General features: G+C 44.2%; 1 protein-coding gene across 1 annotated transcript; it reads left to right on the top strand.

Moving 5' to 3' along the window:
• Positions 1-4,628: 4,628 nt before the first annotated feature.
• LOC8043281 (dnaJ homolog subfamily C member 4) lies at positions 4,629-23,047 on the top strand. The gene is made up of 6 exons (XM_029991134.4): positions 4,629-4,866; positions 4,964-5,057; positions 7,096-7,265; positions 11,841-12,020; positions 22,724-22,813; positions 22,909-23,047. The coding sequence occupies exons 1-6, from the start codon at positions 4,787-4,789 to the stop codon at positions 23,000-23,002; spliced, it is 708 nt and encodes a 235-aa protein (XP_029846994.2). The 5' UTR covers positions 4,629-4,786; the 3' UTR covers positions 23,003-23,047.
• The last annotated feature ends 1,887 nt before the right edge of the window (positions 23,048-24,934 follow it).

Here is a 24,934-nt window from a genome sequence, read left to right as displayed (position 1 = left end):
TGACGCAAAAATTCTTCTCTTCGCCGATGATGTGGAACTATTTTTAAGTGTGATGTCAGTATTGGATTGCACTCGTCTTCAAGCTGACATAGAACATGTTTCAAATTGGTGCTTCAAAAACCACTTGTCATTTAATCCCAAGAAAACTAAACATATTGTACTATCTAGAAAGCGTGAATTCATTTCTTTTTCTTACAACCCTGAAGGCGCCTTGATACCCAGGGTATCTTTTGTAAGGGATCTTGGTGTCCGTATTGACAGTTCACTTTTTTCAAAGAACACGTGTCTATAACTCAATGCTGCGCTAAGAGTGTTAGGCATTTTTTCTCGGTTATATCGGCGGTTCTCATCACGCTCTTGTTTGTTGCATTTGTTTAAGTCACTAGTTAGATCACGGTTAGAATTTGGCTCGGTAATCTGGAATTCATTATCTCTTGTTCAGGCAACAAAAATCGAAAATGTACAAAAGTGGGTGATAAGACTTGTGTATTGGAAGGAGGTCTTTTTATCATTATGAAACGCTATACTTCGCCGTTTTGCATTATATAAACTTGCCGTGAGGAGGCAGTCCAGAGATTTTGTTTTTCTTCATAAAGTTGTTCATGGTCACGTCAGGTCAATGGGTTTACTACGATCCGTTGACTTCCATGTTCCATCATGGGCCAGCTCGAATGTATTAACGTTATCCATCTTGCATGTACCCTGTATCCCCTTTGTCACGGATTCAATTGGCCTTCAGTATGAGACATCACCTGGATATTTTCATCTGTCTTCGGGAATTTACCTTGCTTCTTCGTGAATGGATGTTGACTTTTTTGTGGTATTTGTATTTAACATTTTAGGTTTTGCGGTATTTGTATTTTAGTGTTTTAGTGCACCAGAGTGGAGTCTGAAAAGTTCTTTGTCGGCACAAAATATAAAGAATAATTATTATTATTATTATCCTTATTATTATTATTATTATTATTATTATTATTATTATTATTATTACCGAAAGAAGAATGTTTTATTGCCATTGCGGTTGACAATTAAAGCTCCGCAGGTCAATGTTCTTTAACAATTTCTTTAACATCCATTCCTCGTAAGATACTCGAACATTTCGAATATTCTAACCTCGCATGTTTCCTAGAATCGAATTATATTTTTCACCCCACTCAGCACGGCTTCCGCAAATCATTTTCCTGCGAAACACAGCTTCTGCTCTTCACTAATAAGCTTAATTCAGTCCTTGACCGTGGCTCCCAGATAGACTGCGTTTATCTCGATTTCTCTGAGGCTTTTGATAAAGTTTCACACCGGCTATTCCTATTAAAACTTAGTAAACTCAACATTGATCCGAACGTGCTACGCTGGATAGAATTGTTTATAACCAACCGTTCTCAATTTGTGCACGCGCCCCCAATGGTACTACCTCTTCACTTTCTTCCGTAGCATCTGGAGTTCCCCAGGGTTCTGTTTTAGGTCCGCTACTTTTCCTCATTTATATAAACGATATGTTTGAATGCATCTCCTAATATTAATTTATTTGCTGATGATGGCATACTATATATAGAGAAATAACAAATAACTCCGACATCCCCGTTCTCCAATCTGATCTTAACTCCGTATCTAACTGATGCGACAAGTGGTTGATGCAACTCAACCTTAATAGATGTAAATCCATGAGAGTATCCCGTTATACTAACATACGTTCGAATTACTACACTCTAAAAAAAAGGGGTATCACCGTACACCCTTTTGTCCCATATAATACACCCCAAAAATTCATTTCGACGTACAGCGCCCTAAAGTTGAACAGACGGCCCCAAATTTTACGAGGGGCTTGATAACGGTGCGATATAACTTATTAAATTGCTAAAGTACGTATCAAAGATTAAAGAAAGAAAACACGGAGCTTTTGCAGTACGGCCAAGAAAACTCCGATAGTATTTTTTGTAGTCAATAATACGTTCATCAGCTATCTTAATAAGTTGTACAACACGGCTATCAAGCCCCCCGTAAACTTTGGGGCCGCCTGTTCGATTAAGGGGCGCTGTACGTCGAATCGAAGTTTTGGGGTGTATTATATGGGACAAGGGGTGTAGTAATACACTTTTTTTTCTCAGAGTGTACACTGAAGATACTCCGCTGAAGTCTGTGTCCTCATACAAATACTTAGGTGTTTACACAACTTTTGATCTTTCCTGTGAAACTTACACTAACTACGTAACTAGCAACGCCAATCGCATGCATGCTTGGATATCTCAAAGGAAATTTATCACAGTCACCGGTGTCACTAAAACTCCTCTTATATACTACTTTAATACGTACTAAGCTTGAATATGCATGTTCCATCTGGGACCCCGGTCATAACACTCTCATGGCAACATTGGAATCAGTTCAAAATCGCGCAGCACGTTTCATACTCTGTAATTACCATCGTACATCCAGCGTTACTGCAATAAAAAATAGCCTTGGTTTACCCACACTAATGAACCGTAGACGCATATTCCGCCTGATATTATTTCATAAGATTTACCATATTAACCCTTCCATACGCCGTGAACTTCTAACTCCACCTACCTATATGTTTCATACCGCGTAGATCACCAGTACAAATTCGGCGTCCCCACTTACAAAACACACACTTGTTATAACTCCTTTGTTCCTCGCACTAGCACTGATTGGAATCGCCTTTCCGCTGACAAAGCCTTCATAACCAGTAATAACGATTTTAAAAATGTCTTGTTAGTTTTTGATTACCCATTTTCTAATAGGTATCACTGTTATAACATTGTATAACATATTTCTGAAATGTCTGAGCGTGCGTGCATTAATTACTGTATTGTATTTCATTGTGCCAACAAATTTACTTTTGTAACCTCCCGCCGCCGTAAATAAATAAATAAATAAATCTGCTACTTTCAACGTCAGGTTTTTAAAGTACGAATATATCAAGTTGCCACTATGACATTGTTGATATGAAATGCTCCATCCATCTGTTAAATAGCATGACACGCCCCGCCCACAAATACCTCTGCTCAATATGATTGGTGGTTTCCTTCTCTCCACTCGCCTCCTCTCCAACGCTCGGTCTACATATGTGGAAAGAGCGGAGGGCTTTGTGTGGGGTGTGTGTCTGTATGTGTGTGTGTGTGTGTGTGTGGGGGGGGGGGGGGGGGGGGGCTTTATACTAGCGTGGGGCTCACAGTCCTGAGCCATCAGATTCCATAATGTCAAATAGTAACTAATTAATCCCTGAATGCACGTAGAAATAGGTTTCGAAGATGCGCAGGGAACAACCACCCTACGTGTGCATGCTAAAAAAATTTTTCGAGTGACTTTCTTTCTTTCTTTTCTTTTTTTTTTTTTTTTTCTGGCGTGTTTGTTGCAGATTTTTTTTCCCTTTCCGGCGATGACCGAAAGGTATGCGGTAGCAAAGTAAAAAAAGTGAAATAAATTACATCGTTGCGTGACTCATTCACTTTACTGTTCACGAAGAGCTCCTTAGACACATCGAAAATAGTTCAGAGCAGTCAGTGCAAAATGCTCTAGATAACGCACCATGACACTCGCCAAATCGCCAGCTCGATTCCTATCATTAATCATTAAAGCATTAATCGATTAATCGATTAATGCTTAAATCGCGATTAATTTTTTTCCACCGGTTAGTCGGTTAAATTTTGGCTAATAAAGAAAAAGTAAAATTTCAACGCTTTCACCACGCAGATGCATGGACGAGTACACCAGCACGAAGGTAACGTTTGGGTAAAAGTTTCGGCCTAAAGTAAACTCTAGGGGCGAGATTTGTTAGACCAAACAAGTGGAGAAAGTTATCCGTGTCATAGGCACTTCAACGCCGTGGGAATGTCCGTTAAGCGCAGCCGAAACAGTGTTGTGAACAATCGAACCTCTTTGCTTCTGTGGCTGAAGTAATAATGCGTGAGTGTGGGTGCCTTTTGACAACCCTGAACAACGCTTCAAGGTTGATTTGAGACCTGAAATTATATTGCGCCGTTTATCACATATTCAGCAACATTTAATTTTAATTTTTTTTTCAGGCTTTTCTACATGGGAATGAACAAAACCGATTAATCGATTAATTAATCAATTAAAGAGTGGCGATTAATCTTATTCAATATTTTAATCGACGCCCAGTTCTAAAATATAATATATTTATATAACTTTTTATTAAGAAACGGTTAGTACTTTCTGATTCGGACCGCTAACACTACATTTGGGCGGATGATGAGCGTTTGACAATGCGTCCTTTACCTTTTGCGGTAAAAAAATAACGGAAAATTTGTGTGTGTGTGTGTGTGTGTGTGGGGGGGGAGGGGGGGGGGGGGGTTGCTCTACTGCATTTCACCTGATCCCAGACGTCGCTTCCACACAAAATCAAAGAACCAGTATTCTTTTTTTTTTTTTTTTTTTTTTCAGTCACATTTTAGGCAGACGCACAAAGCACACCCAAATTTGCCCTTTTTTTTTTCCTTTTTTTTTTTTTTTTCCCCCTTTCTTTTTTTCCGCGCGTCGGGAATGAATGGATGTTGAAAAAAAAATTTCAGAACTTCCAGGATGTCTAGCGCCATCTCTCGTTAAGTACCGTAAATTTTTATTTTGATGTTCCGTGGCGCCATCTTACAATTGTAACTCAAACTTTCAGTTCGTCCCCTACAGCTCCTGTTGGTTTCTCTGGTTTCTCTTCTCTACGGAGGCGAGTTTCTCTTCGTGAAGTTGTTGTGTCTGGTCGTCAGCCACGAAGCGTCTCCAGTCAGCTTTGTAAAAATGATATACAAGCGCCTCAATGTTAGGCCGAAAAATCAAATGGAGCTGCATCTGCCAGCTCCATGCAAGGTACTCTAGGAAGCTCTTCACTGGACGCAGGTGAGATCGCTTTAGAACGGGCCCCTGAAGGCCACAGAGTCTCGTTTTATTTTACAATATTCTGAAGCTACTGACTGCTTCGATACTGCTTTTCCAGACTTAGTGCGAAGAACTACTACGATGTGCTTGGTGTAAAGAAGGAATCCACACAGAAAGAAATTAGGGATGCTTATGTCAAGTTGTGCAAAGAGGTGAGCATGGAGATCGGTTCATTCCGTTCAAAGACTCTGTGAATATACTGCTTTACACGTCACTAGCAAACAAATGAATCCTTACGTGCGAAAGAATACTGCCTATGTTTACATAAGAGCCCGCGGCTTTCTCGTGTTGAGATACATGGACCAACAACACACGTCTTCTGATACAGCTGATGTTGCTACTTGTAAAGAGATTAGCCTGGTTAGAATGAAGTTCGTCTTTTCAGTAATCCAGAGGTGCTTACCTTAGCCTTGACAAACTCGGGAGTAGGGCATTGCCTCTAGTGTATGCTGATCCATCTCACGCTGGGAGAAACCTTGCATATATACATCCACAATTGTTGCAGACAGGACAGGATATGTCTCAGTTATTTTTTCATTCTTCCTGGAAAGGTGTATCGTGTTCTATTCTGTATGGAAATCCTCCTGGTGGCTATAGACTTGTCCATGCCACATAGCTCATTCACCTTCACTTAGTCTGCAGCGAAAGCTAAGGATGCAAGCTCATCGCCTTTAGTCTTCCCTCCATATGAGTGCAAATGCAATTTGTGCTCACGTGTCTTACACTTGTTTATTTGCACAGCTATGACTTGAGCACATTGATGAACGGACTTTATAGACAAATCAGCTGTGCAACCACACCAACTAATTACGATTTCGGAGGTTGAATGCTTCTTGAAAACTAAAAATCCTTATGTATTTTGTGTATCATTGTATCTGAATAGCATGTTGATGTGTACCGTTACTCGTTTCTTCCACCTGTTACTAGAAGACAGCCATACCGGCTTCATATAGAGCTTCGAGTAGCTATGCGGAGTGTAAGTTTGTCTGCTTCTTGCACAGGGGTTACAGTGATGTGAGAACGCCGAGCTCTGATTGGATCTGATTGAAACAATAGTGGATAGACGTAAAAGCAGCTAGCATTGATGTCTACCCACTACTCTTCCAACAGAGCCAATCAGAGCTCGGCATTCCGACGGCACTGCAACCGCTGTGCAAGAAACAGGCAAACTTTCACTCCACATAGGCCAGTGTTGCAAGCTATCCAAAAAAATGCGGAGCCGGTATTGCTTCCGAAAGCTCGCAATTTCGTGACTTGTTCTTTTTTTGTTTAATTGGCATTACAGCACACGACCACTGAAAGTTAAATGTCAGGTTTTGGGTGCGGGACCCTTTTAAACGAATACTCACAAGGTATTAATGATTGTCGAGATATGCACTAAAGTACAACATACAAGGGCCTACGACTACCCAGAAAGAAGTATTTGCAGCTCGAAATCTTACTTTTTTCTGCACAAAAGCCTCCGGTGACAAAAGTGTGACTCCGCAACAAAATATTTTGAATTGTGTCTTAGCACCATAATCTAGTGTTTCGGACAAAAACAAAGAACAAAAGTCTGAGGACACCAAAGTACTTCTTATGAGTTGTGAATGTAAAAGCATGAATGTCGCTCTTCCGCTCTCTCAGTTCGTCCGCGGCGTACTGGCGTGGACGGCCACGTTTCGCTACTGCCGAGGTAGCGGCCAACGGCCAAGCGCGCGCTCTTGTGAAGTGGTCGCACCGCGCTGAGCTCGGCCGTGTAGCCTCTCCAGAGTTTGCCCAAGCGGGCTGTGCCAGTAGGCCCGCACCACTGCACCTCCTATTAGCAGCCGGGCCGCTGCGTGCACTGCGCTGCTAGGAGAGAGTCTCTCTGGTGGCGTCTTTTGGAACTACGCTGCACAAGAGCCAGTGGGAGCCTCGTTCCTTGACGACGTGTGCCAGCCAATCGGAGCCTATCCGTCACATCGCGGCTGCACTTCGCTCCATTGGGACAGGGGAGTTTAGGTGCCCTTTGGCACAGCTTCAAAGCTGATGATGTCGGTTCGCTACATGGGACCAGTTAATGCTTTCGCATTAAAACTTTTTAGGGCTGTCAGTGTCATACCCCCAAGTGTTACTGCATGACATTGTTGGTTTGTGGCGGCACGTGTTACATATAGTACATTTTCGTTTTGGTACAAACTTTGAACACCATCTCGTTATTCCTTTCAGCTGCATCCTGACAAGCAGGGTTTGACGAAGGATGGCCACAGAAAATTCACCGAGCTCAACCATGCGTACACGGTACTGAGCAAGCCTTGGGATCGAAAGGTGTACGATGAGGAGCTTCAGGGCCCACGTTATCAGCCGTACAGAAGCGACATGCAGCGCCCATTCGACAGGTGAAACTGTACCTAAACAATGTGGAAGAGGACTATGACGAACGGACCCCTTCCGGAATTTAGTGTAGCCCAGGGGAGTCAGTCACATGCAAAGAGCCATAAAAACGATCCACTATAACTAAGCGAAGAGTCACTTTTAAAAAAAGCTTGCTGGTTTCTCTTTTTTCTTTATTTATTTTATTTTAGTTAGTGGCCCCAGCAAATTACAGCCATAATGTGATTTTTTATCAAACAAAAAGTTGGGACTCAAAGTAGCTGGTGATAGTCAGACCAACATATTTTAATACAAAACCCCGAGTCTGGAGAAAAAGGACGAATGACGCAACAACACGAAGTCTCACAAGATTAATGCAATTAATGCAAAGGTGCCGCAAGCCGTTTGTCCTTTGTTCCCCTTGTTCCCCCTCTCCAGGAATTATTATTGATACAAATTTTCAATGTTTATGTGTCAAAAGGTTTATATTTGGGAATGGGTGCTTCATCCCAACCACTTGTATCTCTGTCGCCATCAAAACTGAAAGAACTGCACAGTGAAAGACGGATTCTCGTCCGTACAAGACTTGCAAAAGTGACAATGCCCGATAAAATGCTATATGGGTGGTTTCATTCGAAATCGAACATGCTTGTCGAAGTGGGTCTTTCGATTTTTTTGTTTTAATATATGTAATTGCCCCATTTCTGGAAAAAACAAAACCGCTTTTCAATATTTTTTAAAAATATATTTTGCTTCACAAAAAATTATTGAGTGGAACAGAGTGAAAATCTGTTTTTTACTCCGTGATTTTTCTACCCAGTTCTGTACGCTGGCATGAATACGGGAAGCATACAAAACTCGCAGTACTTTTTTGTGCTCTTGTACGTTATTTCAACTACTTTTTTAGTTTAGAGGAAAATACTTTTGTATTTTTGTTTATTGAGGTAAAAAATGACAAACATTGCCTCTTTGACAATCTGGTGACATCTTCAGAGCCTTGAAACTCATGAGTTATTATGTTTGTCACTTACCAAATACTATGCGGGTATAGCCCTACGCATGGGCTATCGACGGGCATAAGTTTATTTTATTTTATTTTCACACCATTTCTTTTATCAAATTTGAAATTTTGTACCTCAATAAACAAAAATACAAAAGTATTTTCCTTTAAACTAAAAAATAGTCGAAATAACATACAAGAGCACAAAAAAGTACTGTGAGTTTTGTATGCTTCCCGTATTCATACCAGTGTACAGAACTGGGCAGAAAAATCACGGAGTAAAAGAACAGATTTTCACCCTGCTCCACTCAATAATTTTCTGTGAAGTGAAATATTTTTTTAAAAATTTTGAAAAGTGGTTTTTGTTCTTTCCAGAAATGGGGCAACTACATATATTTAAAAAAAAAAAAATTGAAAGACCCACTTTGACAAGCGTGTTCGATTTCAAATGAAACCAACCATATATATACATCCGCTATACCGCTATTAGTACAGCAAAAGTTAAAATGCCACCCGAGTTGTGCCAGATGGCACCGAATTTCGGAAGTGGTATGTTGTTTTAAACAAACAGACACGACGCGAGAGGTCTCTTCACTGTGCCAACGAAGGTCCATTACCAAGTGAGGAGGTGCGGTCTTCTGTCTGTCTTATTTCACGTAGGTACAATCGCGACCAAAGTAGAGTGAAATGCCACGACATATGGTGCGCGGTACTGACTGCATCGTTCTGTAGACTGTGTTGCGTGCCGAGGGCGACGCGACTTTTCTCTCTCCCCGCCTGCACTCGTCGATTCACTCTCTGCACTTCCGTGTCTTCTGCTGCCGCCATCATTGACTTACCGATGGTCCGCAGAAGCTCGATGGTCCGCGAAAGCTTCGGCGGTCAAAAATTAGGACGCCGCGACGACGGCAACACTGACGTTCGCTCGCGTTTTGTGCCGACAGTTCTACGACCGGCTGCCGGGGTCGCGACACTTAACCCTTTTATGGTCGCATTTTTTGTCCAAAGACGCACCCCTGTGGTCGGGTTTTTTTTACTCGGTCCCATAGCAAAGAGGATACACTAGTTTATTGTTGCATTAAAAAAATCTGAGACTGAAAATAAATAGTACACACGCTTCAAAACATCTGGAGCGTACTCACTGGAGGCTGAACAAAACAAAAAGGAGTAAAACTTCGACGCGCCCGCTTCCGAGACTGTCTTGCAGACGTGCGCCTGTGTGTCGGACTCCGGACTCCGAACCGAGCTGGTTTGCAGTTGTTTCTCGGATGTCCAGCTGTCATCCGGCTCGAGAGTCCGAGAAGGGCTCAAAGTCTGAACTTGAAGAGCCATCGCTCCAATCTCCCCTACGCTACCTCCGGAGCAGCGGGCATGCGCGGCCATATCGAAAGTATCACTTGCACAGGGCGTCCAGTCTTGCAATTTCAAAATGCCGCACCAAAACAAACACGACCAGAGTTACGTGGTCGTAGTTCCCTAGAAACCTACCAGATGGCAGCACGTCCTGGCGAACGCTCCGGTTCAAGCAGAGGCAGAAAGTTTTGAATGAGCAGTCGCGGACATACAGGTACGTCAGCAACCATGCGGCATGCTCCCGCGCTGACGTACAGGTACGTCAATGACCATAAAGGGGTTAATGGCATGACGCTCCGGCTTTTGTGACGTCATTTGTTGCCTCTTTGGGACCGCTTTCGATGCACAGGTGGAACGGGACACCAAACAGACCAGTCAGAGACGGGGCTTGGGCATTGTACCGACGAGGCTGTGCTCTGCAGATTGGATCGCGGAAAAACTCTCGTTAGTTGGGCAGAGCGAGCGGTTGTCACGCCTCTCTTCCTAGCCCCACCATAGGGTACGGTTAACCCTTTTTGATTGGTGCGTGAGCTTCGTGATGATTTTCGGGGTGTGTATGCCAACCCAAAAATCTAGAAATGTGTGGGAATTTTCTTAAAGCGTCTGGGAAAGTTGAGAAACTGTAAAAAAGTTGGCCAAGTCGGGGAAAATGACCAACAAGAGTGGGGCAGTGATGCTTGGCAAAGCACGAGGAGTTGGACCTACACTGGTTTCGAACATCTGGGCCATGGATGCTGTGCAATGTGTGCTTGTTTTCGTGTTCAGTTTTCTGCAGTCGTGTTTTCGAAGTGAAAAATATGTGATGGTGACGATGCCACTGTCAAAGACATGCTCTTTTAATGCACGCCGGACCAATCCAAAATAGTGTCCGGATTCTCCTTCCCTTTGTGATGGTCATTTAATCGAAAGTGTCGGGGAAAATCCAAAAAAGTTGGTGAATTCAAAAGAAGTAATTTTGTAGACACCTTGATTATGTGAATGGGGAATCCATTCAGACAGTCCTCCGGCCTCACCGGCAGACGACGCAGAAGCACAGGGATCTGCAACACTCCTTAGCCACCTCTCTGAGACTTAGAAGTATTGAAAGAGAAGAGAGTAAAGTGCAGTCCAAACCGACATGAATTCCGCATTCGTATGCTGGGACGCGTAACAAACTATCTGTTTTAGCGCACGAAACACGGAGAGGGATTTTACGTTTGGTTTGGACGGCGGTATGGAAAACATGGGCCTATTCAGAATACGGGTAAAAAGAGAGAGGGTATGTAGCATGGCAGAAGCTGGTGGAGGTACTTCACGGTTAATGGTAAAGTGCCTTCACTGTCGAGAAAATAGCACGTCGTCTGCTCTGCGACATGGCGACGTCGGCAACATCGATCGGTTTCAGGTGCGAAGTTTGCTGCCGATCGAGCGGAACGACGTCGTCACGAGGCGGCCAGAGTATGTGCCTTCACTACTTGGCACTAAACGGAGAAGTGGGATGAAAAAGTTTACTTCCTGTCATCGAAACTGAATGGGCACAATTGTAACTTTGTCCCACGAAGCCACCATGTGCGACAATGGTAGGACGAGGAAATCGTATTCACTACCTGATTTACCACACGACTGATCCCAAACTACTATAGTTGACATGAACATCACATTTCACAGACGAAAAAATACTTATTTGAAGGCGATGTTTCAGTAGGCATCCTTCGTTTAATAACGCCAGCAGAGTAGACGCTGTCCGTTGAGGCGGCATGGTGGTGGCGTCACTAGAGCACGTGGTGAGTGCAACACGTTCACGCCGCTCACAGAAATCATAGTGAGGGAAGCTCACACTACTACGAGTTTGCGACACGAAGGCGTTCGTCGGTTCGTTCGTCAAGGTTACAAAGAGCACGTGATCAGCAGTGAGAAGGAAGCGTGCTCCATGATTGGCCACTGCCTCAATACGAACGCCTATGTTGCAGTACAGGTAACCTGCGTCACCATTGGGGAAGACGAAAAAGTTTAAATATTTTACCTCCAAATACCGGTGCTGGAACACCTATAAACGGAGCGGTGACGTCTGAACTGGAAACGGGCATCTATACGTGTTCCGGCATGCGAATCCGGAATATGTGTTGGTTTGGACCGCGCTTCAGATCCTGCAGCCAGCACCTTTGTTGATTCCCGTAGATGGCACACATTCACGGCTGGAAAGCCAAAAGTCCCGCCTTCGGGAAAAAAGTTGTAACTGACGTGATTTCAACGGTCCATTGTCTGCCAGGCAGGAGGACCCCTTCATGCACCGGCAGGGCAGGTACTACGAGAAGCCCCCCGACTACTCGAGCGCCTTCAGGCATGCTTCGGGACGCTACGTCGAGAACAAGCAGCAGAAAATCAACATTGTCGTGGGTTGCTTCGTGCTGCTCCTAGCGGGGGCATGCCTACATTTTCTGGCCTACAGGTGAGGACAGCCGAGCTTGGGTATTTGCACCTGCCTATTCAGTCATAAAAGAGGTTGTATGAATAAGCCACTGAACGGAGTTCAATGAAACTCTTCACCGAGGTGTCTTCAGGGGATGCATTTGTCATACTTAAATTTTGTAACTCTAGGTTCCTGCAAAAAAAAAAGAAAGAAAAAAGTTTTGTTTTCCTGTGCGCTGGGAGAAAAACATAACCGAACTGTCTGACTGTCGCTAATACTCGCAGCTGGCACTTCTTGGAGCAAAAAGCTTTGTAACGTTTTTGAGATGAACACTCTAAAGCAGATCTGTGCAGCAGCCAGCAACATGGGCCAGGCGGTTTGTTTCTGTTTTGGAATGTTTGTGCATAGGAACAATTAGTTTTTCTTGTCTCGCATATCTCCTTCCAGAAACTTACACTCACAAAACCTGAACATGATAGGTTCAAGTTCAAGTTGATTGTACCAAGGACATTCCTAGAAATGTATAACATGAGAAGTGCAAAGAAAACAGAGTCTAAAACATTTTTACAATATACTAAGAAAGTTCACAAATTTACGTCAGCAAAATTTAGGCTTGCGGAACAAAGTTAGACATGGTCGTTGGTGGTTCTAGTAAGAGCAATATAACGAGCTGTACAGAGAATAGGAGGAAATCATGGAAGTGGAGTTGGGCATTTCGCGCAAAATAGATTCCTTGAAAACAATTTTAACATGTTGAGCGATGTTCGCACGTCTGTATGAACCATTTTAAGCAGGCAAAAAAAGAACAACTAGACATTGAGAATAGTAGCATGTATTAAAGACTAATATAACAAAGTAAATTGAGAATAAAAAATCACAAAAACAGAGTTAAGCGTTTCTCGCAAAATGCAGAAGGATCGCATTCGGTAGCAACTTTGTCAGTAAGAGAACTTCAGTTTGTAATAGAGGGTGCAAGAGGTGAGAACTCGAATCTCTTAGTGCGACCGAATATTGGTTCAATTTTTAGGGAGTGATCATGACATAGGGAAATGTATGAGGAAGGCTTGCAGTGGGTGTGCATGAATGATGGCATGTTATACTAACAGAACTTGTGGAAGAGAGAAAGACGAGACAGTTGGCGACGGACATTGAGGGAAGTTAGTTTGAAAAGTACTTTATGTGGACACACTACTTTTAAAAGTACAGTTTCGATGAGTGAAACTAGGGGGTCTGTTTTGAACTGCCTTCAGTCTATTGATTAGGTAACACTAAGGAGCCCTTATTGCACTTGCATATTCTAGTTTTGATCGGATGAGAGCTTTGTATGCCGTAATCTTCAGATCCTGTCGTTCCTGCTATGAGTGCCTTCCAAGAAAGCTTAGTCTCTGATTATTTGTTAATTATGGTATCTATGTGCGTATTCCACGACAGGTCGTCTGTGAAAGTGATACCTACCGTAAAATACCGGGCAAGCGCCCACTCAAACTTCAGAAATAATCACAAAAAATGGGGGATGGGCGCTTGTCCGGTCATCAATTTTACATATAAATGTACTGAGCATATTTTCTCAGATCTTACAAATTTGGGGATGGGCGCTTAATGTGGAATGGGTGGATGCGCGGTATTCTACGGTAGGTATTTGTAAGAAGGGACGGGTGAAATTGAAATAAATTTGATAAAATACGAAGGAACATACGTTTTTGAGCTATTGAAAGAAACAACCTTGGTTTTGGCAATATTAGTATTCATTTGCCATGTTAGGCACCATTCAGCTAGGATGTCTATGTCTCGTTGAAGAACTTGGGAATCATTGGGGTGAGAAATGTGGCGGTATACAGGGTGTTTTAGAGAATGCAGGCCAAATCGCTCCTGCAAAAACTACTCATCGCAACGAAAAAAGGCTTCTGGCATTTTGGTCTTGGGCCAGGCACCCATTTAGGAAAATGAATAAAGTCTGGGAAAATTAAGTTGTTAATTATCTTTGCATAATTAACTTTTCTAATATTGTGTTTAAGGGCATGGTTTAAATTAGGAAATTGCTCAGCATCATCAAAAAACTCTAAATCAACAAATTGCAGAACGATAGAAGGCACGCGAAGCATTTTACGGCTTTCTGAAAAACCGCAAAAAATCGACGGGTTTTTAAGTTTCGGTTTGCTATCGGAGCGCATCTCGGCCTCGGCGGCACCACGCCCCGTGGAGAAATAGTGAAACCAACCTCTGCTGCGTCGCGCGATGACAGCGTGGCAGAGATTGGTGCCATCATTCATCTCTCCGCGGGGCGCGGTGCCGCCGGGGCTGAGATGTGCTCCATTAGCAAACTGAAACTTAAAAACCCGTCAATTTTGTGCGGTTCTTCAGAAAGCCGTAAAATGCTTCGCGTGCCTTCTATCCTTCTGCAGTTTGTTGGTTTAGTGTTTTTCAATGATGCTGAGCAATTTTTTAATTTAAACCATGCCCTTAAACACAATATTAAAAAAAATGAAAGCCGTTTACAACTCCCTGTAACGCCGAATTTGAGCGCAGCTCTTGAGGAGGAGGAGGGAAGGGTACTGGGGGGATCAGTTGACTTCGGAAGGGAGGGGGTCACGAGACCTCGGGGGTCACGTGACCTCGGAGATCACGTGACCTCGGAGGGAGGGGTCACGTGACCCCCCCCCCCCCCCCCTATTTCCTCCCGAAGGAATTCGAGGTCCTCCCGAGGTCCTCCCGAAGGAGCCCGAGGTCCTCCCGAGGTCCTCCCGAAGGAACCCGAGGTCCTTCCGAGGTCCTTCCGAGGTCCTCTTGAAGGAACCCGAGGTCCTTCCGAGGTCCTTCCGAAGAAACCCGAGGTGCTTCCGAGGTCCTCCCGAAGGAACCCAAGGTCCTGGGGGGTCACGTGACGATGACGTCATCAGTGATGATGACGGTGATGATGCGGATGCCGATGAAGTCATTGGCATCCGCATCGCCATCGTCATCGTCACTGATGACGTCATCGGCATCCGCATCGTCATCATCACTGATGACGGATGCGGATGCCGATGAAGTCATTGGCATCCGCATCGCCATCGTCATCGTCACTGATGATGTCACCAGCGACGTCACTGATGACGTCATCAGCATCCGCATCGTCATCGTCATCATCACTGATGACGATGACGATGCGGATGCCGATGAGGTCATTGGCATCCGCATCGCCATCGTCATCGTCACTGATGACGTCATCAGTGACGTCACTGATGACGTCATCAGCATCCGCATCGTCATCATCACTGATGACGTCATCGTCACGTGACCCCTTCCTAGGTCCTCCCGAAGGAACCCGAGGTCCTCCCGAAGGAGCCCGAGGCCCTCCCGAAGGAACCCGAGGTCCTTCCGAGGTCCTCCCGAAGGAACCCGAGGTCCTCCCGAAGGAACCCGAGGTCCTCCCGAAGGACCTCGGGTTCCTTTTCTTCGGGAAAATTTACCCATAATGCACCGCGCAATTACGCCGACGGCGACGGCTACGCCGACGCCGCTTAAGCCGGAAACGGGCGCCTAAGAGCTGCGCTCTAAAAGTTAATTACGCAAAAATAATTAACAACTTAATTATCCCAAACTTTAATAATTTTCCTAAATGGGCCCTTGGCCCATGACCAAAACGCCAGAAGCCTTTTTTTGTTGCGATGAGTAGTTTTCGCAGGAGCGATTTGGCCTGCGTTCTCTGAAACACCCTGTATAATGCAATCATCAGCAAACGGTCTAAAGGATGACGAAATTAGAGGGGGTAAATCCAGCAGCAAATTCAGAGGGGGATCTGGATGTCCTGTTCGGCCGGGAAACGGGGGAGGAGGAGGAGGAGGGGGGTTTCTCAAGCATATAATATGCCTGCCCCCCCCCCCCCCCCCCCTTCCCCTGAAAGTTCCTGCGTTCACCCCTGGGTAAGTCATTGATGAAGATGAGAAAAAGTAGGTGTCTCAGTACACTGCCCTGTGGTACATCGGATTTGACTGAAATTGAATCAGATGAGGTATGAATGCACCACTTATGAAAAGTTTCATTGCACTATGTTCATTGGCTTATTCATAAGAATTTTTTTTAACAGCTGAAGAAAAAATATGGGTGTATGTATTTTTATGTAGCCTAGAACTTATTCTGCCTTAGCGGGTGACTTGTCTCCCAGCTGTAGATGACAAATTTAGCCAGTGCCATACAATCACTAGCCTGGAATTTTTAAAGTGCATCACGCAGTAGTGATACACGATCGCACGCCGGTATGATGCTCATCCGGGTTGAAACTGGCAGGGGTGGGGATTGAACCCAGAATCCCTGGGTTCTGCAGCGCACGCTTGCGCTCCACATGCTCCGAGCTGGTGTGCGCTAGCCCACTCGGCAATTGATATCCCTTAACAGCTGAATAGTGCTCAAGAACACCGTGTAGTTCTCTTCAGATATAACGCTCTTCTAGACCAGTTTTGCCTTGTGTCTCCCAGGTACTGCATTTCCCTCTCATTATGAAGGAGGCCCACATTCCTGCTCTTCTACATAGCATGTGGTATGTGCCATGATTCAGAGCATGTAAATGTCATGCTCAGTGACCATGTACAGATTGCTGTGTTGAGTTGAAATACTGTGTGTGAGAAAAGAGACACATGGTTTTTTTACAGCTGCGTCTCCTAACGCTCAGTTTTTGTTCAGATGTAGCACCAGCGTTCGGGACCAGATGCAAAAGTTTTAGAACTTACTGTCTTCTGGGTAAAAAGTTATAAGCAATTTTCTAAACATTTCTGTGAGCAAATGGCAGCCCCTGAAGCCCACAAGTTCAGGGAGACAAATGGCATCCCTGCCGGACATGAGCCTCTTTTTCTCATTGAAGATTTCCAAAAATCGCTTGCAACTTTTATTTTAGATAACGATAAGTTTGGTAACATTTGCATAAGGTCCCAACCATTGACGCTACGTTTGGGGAGAGACTGAGCATTCGGCACACACTTAGCTTATTTTTACGGTGAAAAAAAAAACATGGTTCTCTGTTCTCCCAAACATCCATTATTACATTTGCCTCCTCACTGACTGATCTACCTCTATAAATCTCTTGATTTGCTTCCACCTGTTTTACAAAAAATTAGATTCGCAAGCCTTCTTCGTTTTGAGCTAATGGAATATACACAAGAATGTGCAGTGCATAATGCTATGGCTGAATTGATAGTGTTTTTTCATCAGAACATTTTATTATTTGGTAATTGAAATAATCATGTACTTTGCAGGTACAGATTTTTCGACATTTTACGAAATGGTGATAAAGGTTAAAGGGACACTGACACCCCCAAAAGTTTTTTTTTCCTTTTCTGTCACGCGATTTATTATGGTGTCGGAATACTACCCAATTAATATTTTGCCACAGAGTCACATATTTTCTTAATAAAGCTAAAAAACGCAACTGCTCGAAACCGAAACTCCTGCACCCCACGGAGAAGTGGAAAGGATAGAGTGAGTGGCGGAAGTCACGTGGCTACACCCAACCGTGCAAAACTTTTTTTTTTTCTCTCCGCACGTAGCAGACAAATTGCGGTCGTTTGCTGTGTGATTCCTTTGCAGTTATGTTTGTTCCGCTCGCTGTTCTGTACTTCAAGATGAGTTGTTTTGTACATTTAAGTGTTGGCAATTAGTAGTGAGTGCCCGTGGGGAATTCCCGTGATCGGCTCCGAAAAGAATACTCCCAAGATGTTGCGTGAAGAGCTGCCTCACATGTCCTGCATCTGAAAGTGGCATTGTGCAGCAGAGTGCACAAGTTTCTGAAAGATCAACGGGTCGGGATCAATGGCTGGCTGCAATTCCTGTAGAACAGTTACGCGATGCTCGGAAAGCGGACGCTACCCGATTCATATGCTCCTTGCATTTTGTGGAAAGTGACTACATTGACGTCGCAGGTGTCAAAAGTGGAATCCCATACCATTTAGTTCAGCGAAGTATCGTCCACAACAATTGTTTTTTGTTTTTTTTTTCAATGATAACTGTAAAAAAAGAAATGTAAACATTGCAAAATGCTTGACAAAAAAAAAAAAAAAAGGTATATCCACAGCGGGGATTGAACCCGTGCCCTCTGCGTGTAAAACGGACGTCTTTCCACTGAGTTACTGAAGGAACTTTTTCATTCGTAGTAATGAAGCTGGTCGACTGTATGTCGGAAGTTTGCTGCCAATTTTTCTTCAATACATGCACTCTCGGCTTGAAGTCGAACAGCACCACGCATAGGCCGCATTCGCACCAGGACACGTGCGTATTTAACTCAAAGTATGCATTTCGTGCTTGATGTTTGAGCGAGCGATGTCTTCAGCCACGGAGGGGACGACGACTCGGCGACGTCTTCGAGCAATCGGCTTGCTGGTCCGGCGTGTCGTGCGGGATGAATATCAGTTCTTTTGATTGGTCTAAAATTTCTCTTTCAAAGGAAGACAGAATTCGCCGGTACCGTGAATGACAGTTCTGAAGTAGAGGTCCAACGCCCGTCGTCCACTGCCATCCGCTAGTCCCATGATACGCGAAACGACGCTTGTTGAGAATTATGCAGTGAACGCACAGAATGCTTCCGGTTGTCTGTGCTACCTTTTATTTTTTTTCAATCAACGTATTTGCAGCTTTTTGAAAGCCACAAAAAATGGGTTTCATATTTTTTTCTATTTTAATATTGACTGTGCGCCTTCAATGACCCACGACTTTGATTAAATTTGGTGGTCGCGTCGAAACCTTAGAAAACAACCCGTGACCATGGAAAAGAGAGTGAGTGCGACTCAAACCGGCCAGTTCTCGATCGGCAGTTTTCAAGCGGAAGGAAACCGAATTTCGAGCCGCAAATTGTGTTCTGGGTAGTTGGGCTCTTAAATGTCATGTACAACTAAAATCCTCAGCAAGCATAAATACCCTGTCAGTGTCCCCTTCAGCAGCTGCACTTCCAGATCAAACATGATTGCTTGATGGAGAAAACAGCCTAACAAGTATTTAGCCATCGCTAAAGGCCCATAGGCACATCTGCATTTGAGCGCAGTGCGTTCCGTAGCGGCAAGCGGAGGCAAGCGTTGCGAAGAGCACTTACACCAAGCTTGTACACACAGTTACGTCGACACGCAGTCAAGTGCAGTCAAGAGCCAATAAGAATGCGCTATCGTCGCTAGCTGCTCACCAAATGGCAAGCGATATTCACAGCAACATGGCTGGACCCAACGACAGTGTCGAAGTGGTCGGTCTTGGAACAATCCTGCTGGCTCCCCCACATTCTGTCTGGCTTGAACCATCGAAGTCTTTAAAAAACCTGCTCACGCTACTCGACGATGCGTATCCAGTACTCCGTTCGCAAAACCTGCTTCGTTTTGGGAAGCGGTGGGGAATGCGCGAGCAAGTTTTTCGAAGACGTGACCCTCCTTTCCTTTCTCGGCTTCTGATTGGTCTACCGCAACACGCTCCTGCCACTGACACTTCCACAGTTGAGCCGGTCTCTACTCCCTTGCGGCGCGCTGCAAGGTGTTGCGTGACGGTGCGCGTCGTACCGCAAGCAATCGTCACCAGCCGCAAGGACACCACTCTGCACTCAAACGCATTCGAATCCAAATCTTCCCTGTTTCTAGGGGTACACGAGTAAACCATCCTTGAATGAACGTTAACACAGCTTGGCATAGTTTGCCATAAAGTTGCATTGACACTTCATAGCAGTTTAATTGTGTACATTTGGCAACCTGTATTATTCACGTTTCCAGCTCGACGCTCGCCCTCCAGCGGCGGAAACAGGAAGCGCTCTAGTGAGGGTCCCTCGATTCTCCTGCTCAGCGGGCACGGCAGAACTGCTCGCGATCATGGCTCGCAAAATGTTGTTTCCGAATGCAAACAACACTCTTCACTGTCCCAACGTAGTGCTGCAGCCAGTATGGGATTGTACCTTACTGGAGAGTTTTAGTATTGTGCATAGAAGCAAACAAAAGCACTGTGCGTTTGCATTAGAGTTGCGTGCCCCATGTTGTGCATGCGCCTCATCGCTATGCGCCATCCAAGACCGCAATTCTGGGCTCTGCGCACGCGCACTGTGGAACACGCAAAGCTAACGCAAACACACAGTGCTTGCGTTCGCTCGAATGCGCAATACTAAAACTCACTACTGTTTCACCGGCTTCCAACGCAAACGAAATGTTCTGTAGTGAGCAGACGTGCAAGCAGCTTGACGTTCCTTCGAACTGGAAAGGCTGAGATTGGCAAAACGACGGCGAGCAAATACAAAAGTAAATGAATGTTATGAAAAGATCAATAATTAAAGAAATTATATATGTTTCTTTTTTTGCTTTTGGGCATTTGGTCTGGAATGATATTGGCGGCGACTTTGGACATTTTGCCGCTTGTCAAAAGTCGCGACTTTGATAGCAAAATATACTTCACAATGTAATTTTACATAAATTTCTCACATTAGCTAAAATGTTTTTATTGATTTTAGACTTTTTATTTTATTACTAGGTAATTAAAAATGCTGCAATTGGCACCAGTGATGATAATTAGCACACTTTTGATTGTCATATTTGTTTGCGCATTTGAAATCAGATCATGAGCAACAAATTATATTAGAGCTTGAAAAATTATGTATTAAAATATCTGAATTTTATACTATTATTATTAATACAACTCGCGGCAATGTATGCCACCAATTAACGCCAAGATCACGAAAATACGCTAATTAACCATAATAGTCTTTCCAAAAAGGTATAATTTTGTTTTCTTTTTAGCATATGAAAAACTCTGACGTCGTTATCATGATAGACAAAGGGTCAAACACTGGATGCCAAACATAGTCCTATGCGTCACACTTTGCTATAAAAAAGACACAGACACACTTCAGCTGTCTGACTCGGATTTCGTCTTTGGGTTGCAACAACCCAAAGACGGAATCCGAGTGAGAACAGCGTTTATTAATTTATACGTTTTGTGGACATATTGTAAAAATTGTAATTATTCTCTTATACGTGTGCTGGGAATAATGTTACACCAATTAATCATCCAAATACACAAAAAACCATTAAAGGCTCGCTGTTCATCATTTCCCATGACAATTATGCGAGCAAGAAAAGGTAGCGAGATCGCGAAGATATCAGCACTGATTTTTTGAACAGCTACAAATATCAGCCTGGATCGAACATATATGTCACAAAATAAAGTTTCCGAGAAAAACTTCTTAAACTAACTAATTACAATGTCAGACACATCTTGAGTTATGAAAGAATCCGAAATTAAGACCTATATTGAGAAATTAATTCCAAAATAGAGGTCAGTTTCGGTTTCACTCCAGAATTAAAACACGCATCCTTGCGTAAATATTACGCTAAGCACTGTTCTTGTTTTTAGGGTAAAGAGGTGACCTGCGCTAGCTTCCTCGTATTACCCTAGCACCCTAGCTTCCTCGTATTACCAGAAATAATTTGTGTCGCTCAGTGAAGCCAGCACACTAGACAGGCTCAACAGCGGCACGCATCTCCGACCCTCACTATAATCGCCATTTTGGAAAATGAGTGGCGCCACCTATAGTTAGTTGGAGTCGCGAATACAGGGTGTCTTTTTTTTTTTTCAGGCTCTACAGATTGCTTTTGATCTTTAAATAAAACGATGAAAGCTATACAAGTGCAGTCTGTACATAATATAGGGTGTTAATTGTCATAATAAGTAATTTAAGTAACTAAAACTTGTTAACCAACTTTTTATTTAGTGGAGATTAACATATGGTTTCAATTACGAACTTGCTGATTATTGAAAATTTCTAAATCAGTAAATTCTAGAAGGACTTGGAGCGTGTGGGAAATATGGTGGTGCACTGATGTTACCACTCCTGCAAGAGGCACAAGGCTGCGGCTGCGAAAACACGCTCACGCGGTTTTGCTGTCTCTTATCAACCGCATTTTCAGACCGCCTGCTTTGCACCCATTGCACGAGTGCTAACTATACAGCACTACTACCCACATGCTCCAAATATTTCTAGAATTTACCGATTTAGTGGTTTTCGATGGTGCTCGTCAAGTTTCTAATTGGAACCACATGTTTATTTTCACAAATTAATAAGTTAACGAACAAATTTAGTTAATTATCCGACTTAATATGACGATAGTCCCCCACATTATGTCCCTTTGGCCGTATAACTTGCCTGAACAGACCGCATTGGTGTATTTTACGCAACTTTTTTTAAACAAATCTGTAAAGCCTAAAACAAAACATAACACCCTGGATAATTTGGTGCCACATACCACATTGATAGTTTTGATGGCAGCTAATCAGTGGATGGAAAGAAAATGGTAGTTTTGATGGCAGCTAATCAGTGGATGAAAGAAAGCAAAAAAAAAAACTTTCTGCCTTTCCACTGAGCCGAGGTGCCATTTGGCGGGAAAGCCCTGTAGGGCATCCGCTCTGCGTCCAGCAGATAGCAGCTCGACACCCTGTCACACGTTTCTAAAGCCCGGGTTAGTGCCAGTATCTCCATTCTAGGAATTACCATCGAGTGTACACACCACGCGTTAAGCCAGTCGCTAAAATAACCGACAAAGAGATCCGAGAGCGTAGGCACCACATGTTTCACATGCAGCATGATTGCCCAGTACTTTGCTATGCACTTTTCATGTTTTGGTAGAAGCTGGCGACTAAGCATGTCAACCAACACCGTCGTGCACCATGCACGTAATGTATGCTCCTGTCGTAAGCGGTCGCTCTCGGTCGCATTCGTATGCAAATGCGTGAACTGTGCCTTCATCTTTGTCTTGTAGGTACGGCACTTCTAAAGATATGAAAGAGAGAATGATGGAGGCAAGTAGCAGAAACTGGAGGCTGTACCAGCAGTCTAAAGACAATCACAAGTAAGGAACAAAGTTGTTTTTATTTTTTTTATTTGGCTACAGTTCTACACGAAGGCACGCATGCTCTCTTATGAGTCCGACATTTACCCATCCAGGATATACGGGACTGCAAAACAGATTGAACGGATTTTCGGAGATGGTGTTCGAGAGAACGAACCTGGCGGCGACGGCGAGGACGGATCGGAATGAATGTTTTGTTTCCTCGTTGTTGAATAAAAGTGTTTTGATGTAGTTTTTCACGCTGCAATGTGTAATGTGCGATGTAACGCGGTGTTCGCCACCCTGGTCCCGTTACTTTTGCTGCAATCCACGTCGTTGGAGGTAGCGCACATCGGAGGTGCCGCCGACAGTCCAGTCGGGAAGTCAAGTAATCAACCGAGTTCTGTGTCCTGCCACTATACTCCGTCTCGTCTTACGACAGACCGCGGAGGATGTTACGAGCCACCAAAGCCAATCATATGCTGTGGAAGTATCGCGTGACTCTCGGGAGGGGCACACCGACGTGCGGGGTGTGAAGTCACGTGATGCGGTCGCAGCAACTGGCTGGAACGGCTCGTAGTGTCCACCGCAGCCCGTTGTAAGGTGAAGCGAAGTACAGGTTTTTGTGACTGCAATGCAGTACAAGAGCTAAGCTGCCATGGCAGTCTCTTTACCCAGTGTTCTCTTCCGCATTATATTCACGAAACTCAATGAACCTTTTTCCAGTAATACTCCGCACATACGTACATCCGCTCCCCACGCCTCGCTTTCCGCATGGCCAACGTTGCAATTGGCACACATATTTCCGCGTATTGGCTCTTTATGGGGCATTGGTAGCATGGTGCATAAAAGGCAATAAATGTCGATACAGCGCGGCACAAGGCCAGTCTGTTCCGATGAACAGAGGCATATGTTAGGCTGCCTGTCGTTTGTTTGTATCGCCTCCCCAGACGGCATTCGTTACTCGAAAAAGGTCCATTAAGCTGTAATCAGCTGGTTGTGACGCCTCCAAAACAAGGTTGTCATCAAATGGTGCTACCGTAGAATACCGTGCATCCGCCCATTCTGCATTAAGCGCCCATTATCAAATTTATAGGATCTGAGAAAATACGCACAGTACATTTATATTTAGAATTGACGACCAAACAAGCACCCATACCCCATTTCTTTGCGATTATCTCCAAAGTTTGAGTGCGCGCTTGCCCGGTATTTTACGGTAATAGGGCCTGAAAATGATAGATTCCAAATAAAATGTTGGTATCCTGAGAAGCATATTTTGTAACTTTTACAGGTTTCTTCGGCACAGCAAGCATTCAAGGGCGCGTAAAAGCGTAAAGTGTGTCAGTGTTGTTTCTGCACCACTTCACCCAGGGGTCCGATTTCATTGGTACACATACCAGGGGATCCAGGTTGGTCGCTCGGCGTTGGAGACGGCGAGACCGCAGACTGCCGCGTTTGACCTTGGCACTGGCCAATCACACTGCGGCGCAGGTCAATTGCGCTGTTTGGCGATGTCGCCAACTTTAAACCCCGGTATTGGCAATGAAGTCTGCAAACTGACCATCCGACATCTACCATAGGAACGCTGTGCCATGGGGTGGATTTATAGGTCAGGCTGGGGAACGAAGCGGGGGGGGGGGGGGGGGGGGGGGTTTGGCTAGGGAGAGTGTATAAACAGATCTGACGACTCCGAGGGATGCAGCGTCAAGGATGGAACCCACATATATTTTATTGACCTAATAATTGCTATTTTATTAAGACTATACATTTCTTTCCAAAAAAAAGCTGGTGTATATAATATTTTTCATTGAAAAATCGCACTTGGGGAGGCTTGGGGGGAGGAGGGGTCGCCTCTCACCCTCCCCTTAAATCCGCCCCTGTGCTGTGCAGAAATCGACTGCCACTCTGTGATGTCATCATGTTGTCTTCCCTCTTTGGCGATTGCGGTCTTGTGTCACAACAAAATGTAGTTAAAGGGGCCATGGAACAATAATGAGCTTGAATGTTACAGACTTTAGCATGCTGATTTAAGTATGCTAGCATGCCACTGAGTCGATGTCTTTTTGTTTTTTATTGAGGTGTAATCTTGAGGATAGATGTGGACTACTTTTAGCCTCTTCTTTGCAAAGCATGCTGACCTAG

Source organism: Ixodes scapularis, unplaced genomic scaffold, assembly GCF_016920785.2.
Source record: "Ixodes scapularis isolate PalLabHiFi unplaced genomic scaffold, ASM1692078v2 PGA_scaffold10__122_contigs__length_95168666, whole genome shotgun sequence".
Lineage (NCBI taxonomy): Eukaryota > Metazoa > Arthropoda > Arachnida > Ixodida > Ixodidae > Ixodes > Ixodes scapularis.
Note: the sequence above shows the minus strand (reverse complement) of the source record. Positions and strands in the feature narration are given on the sequence as shown.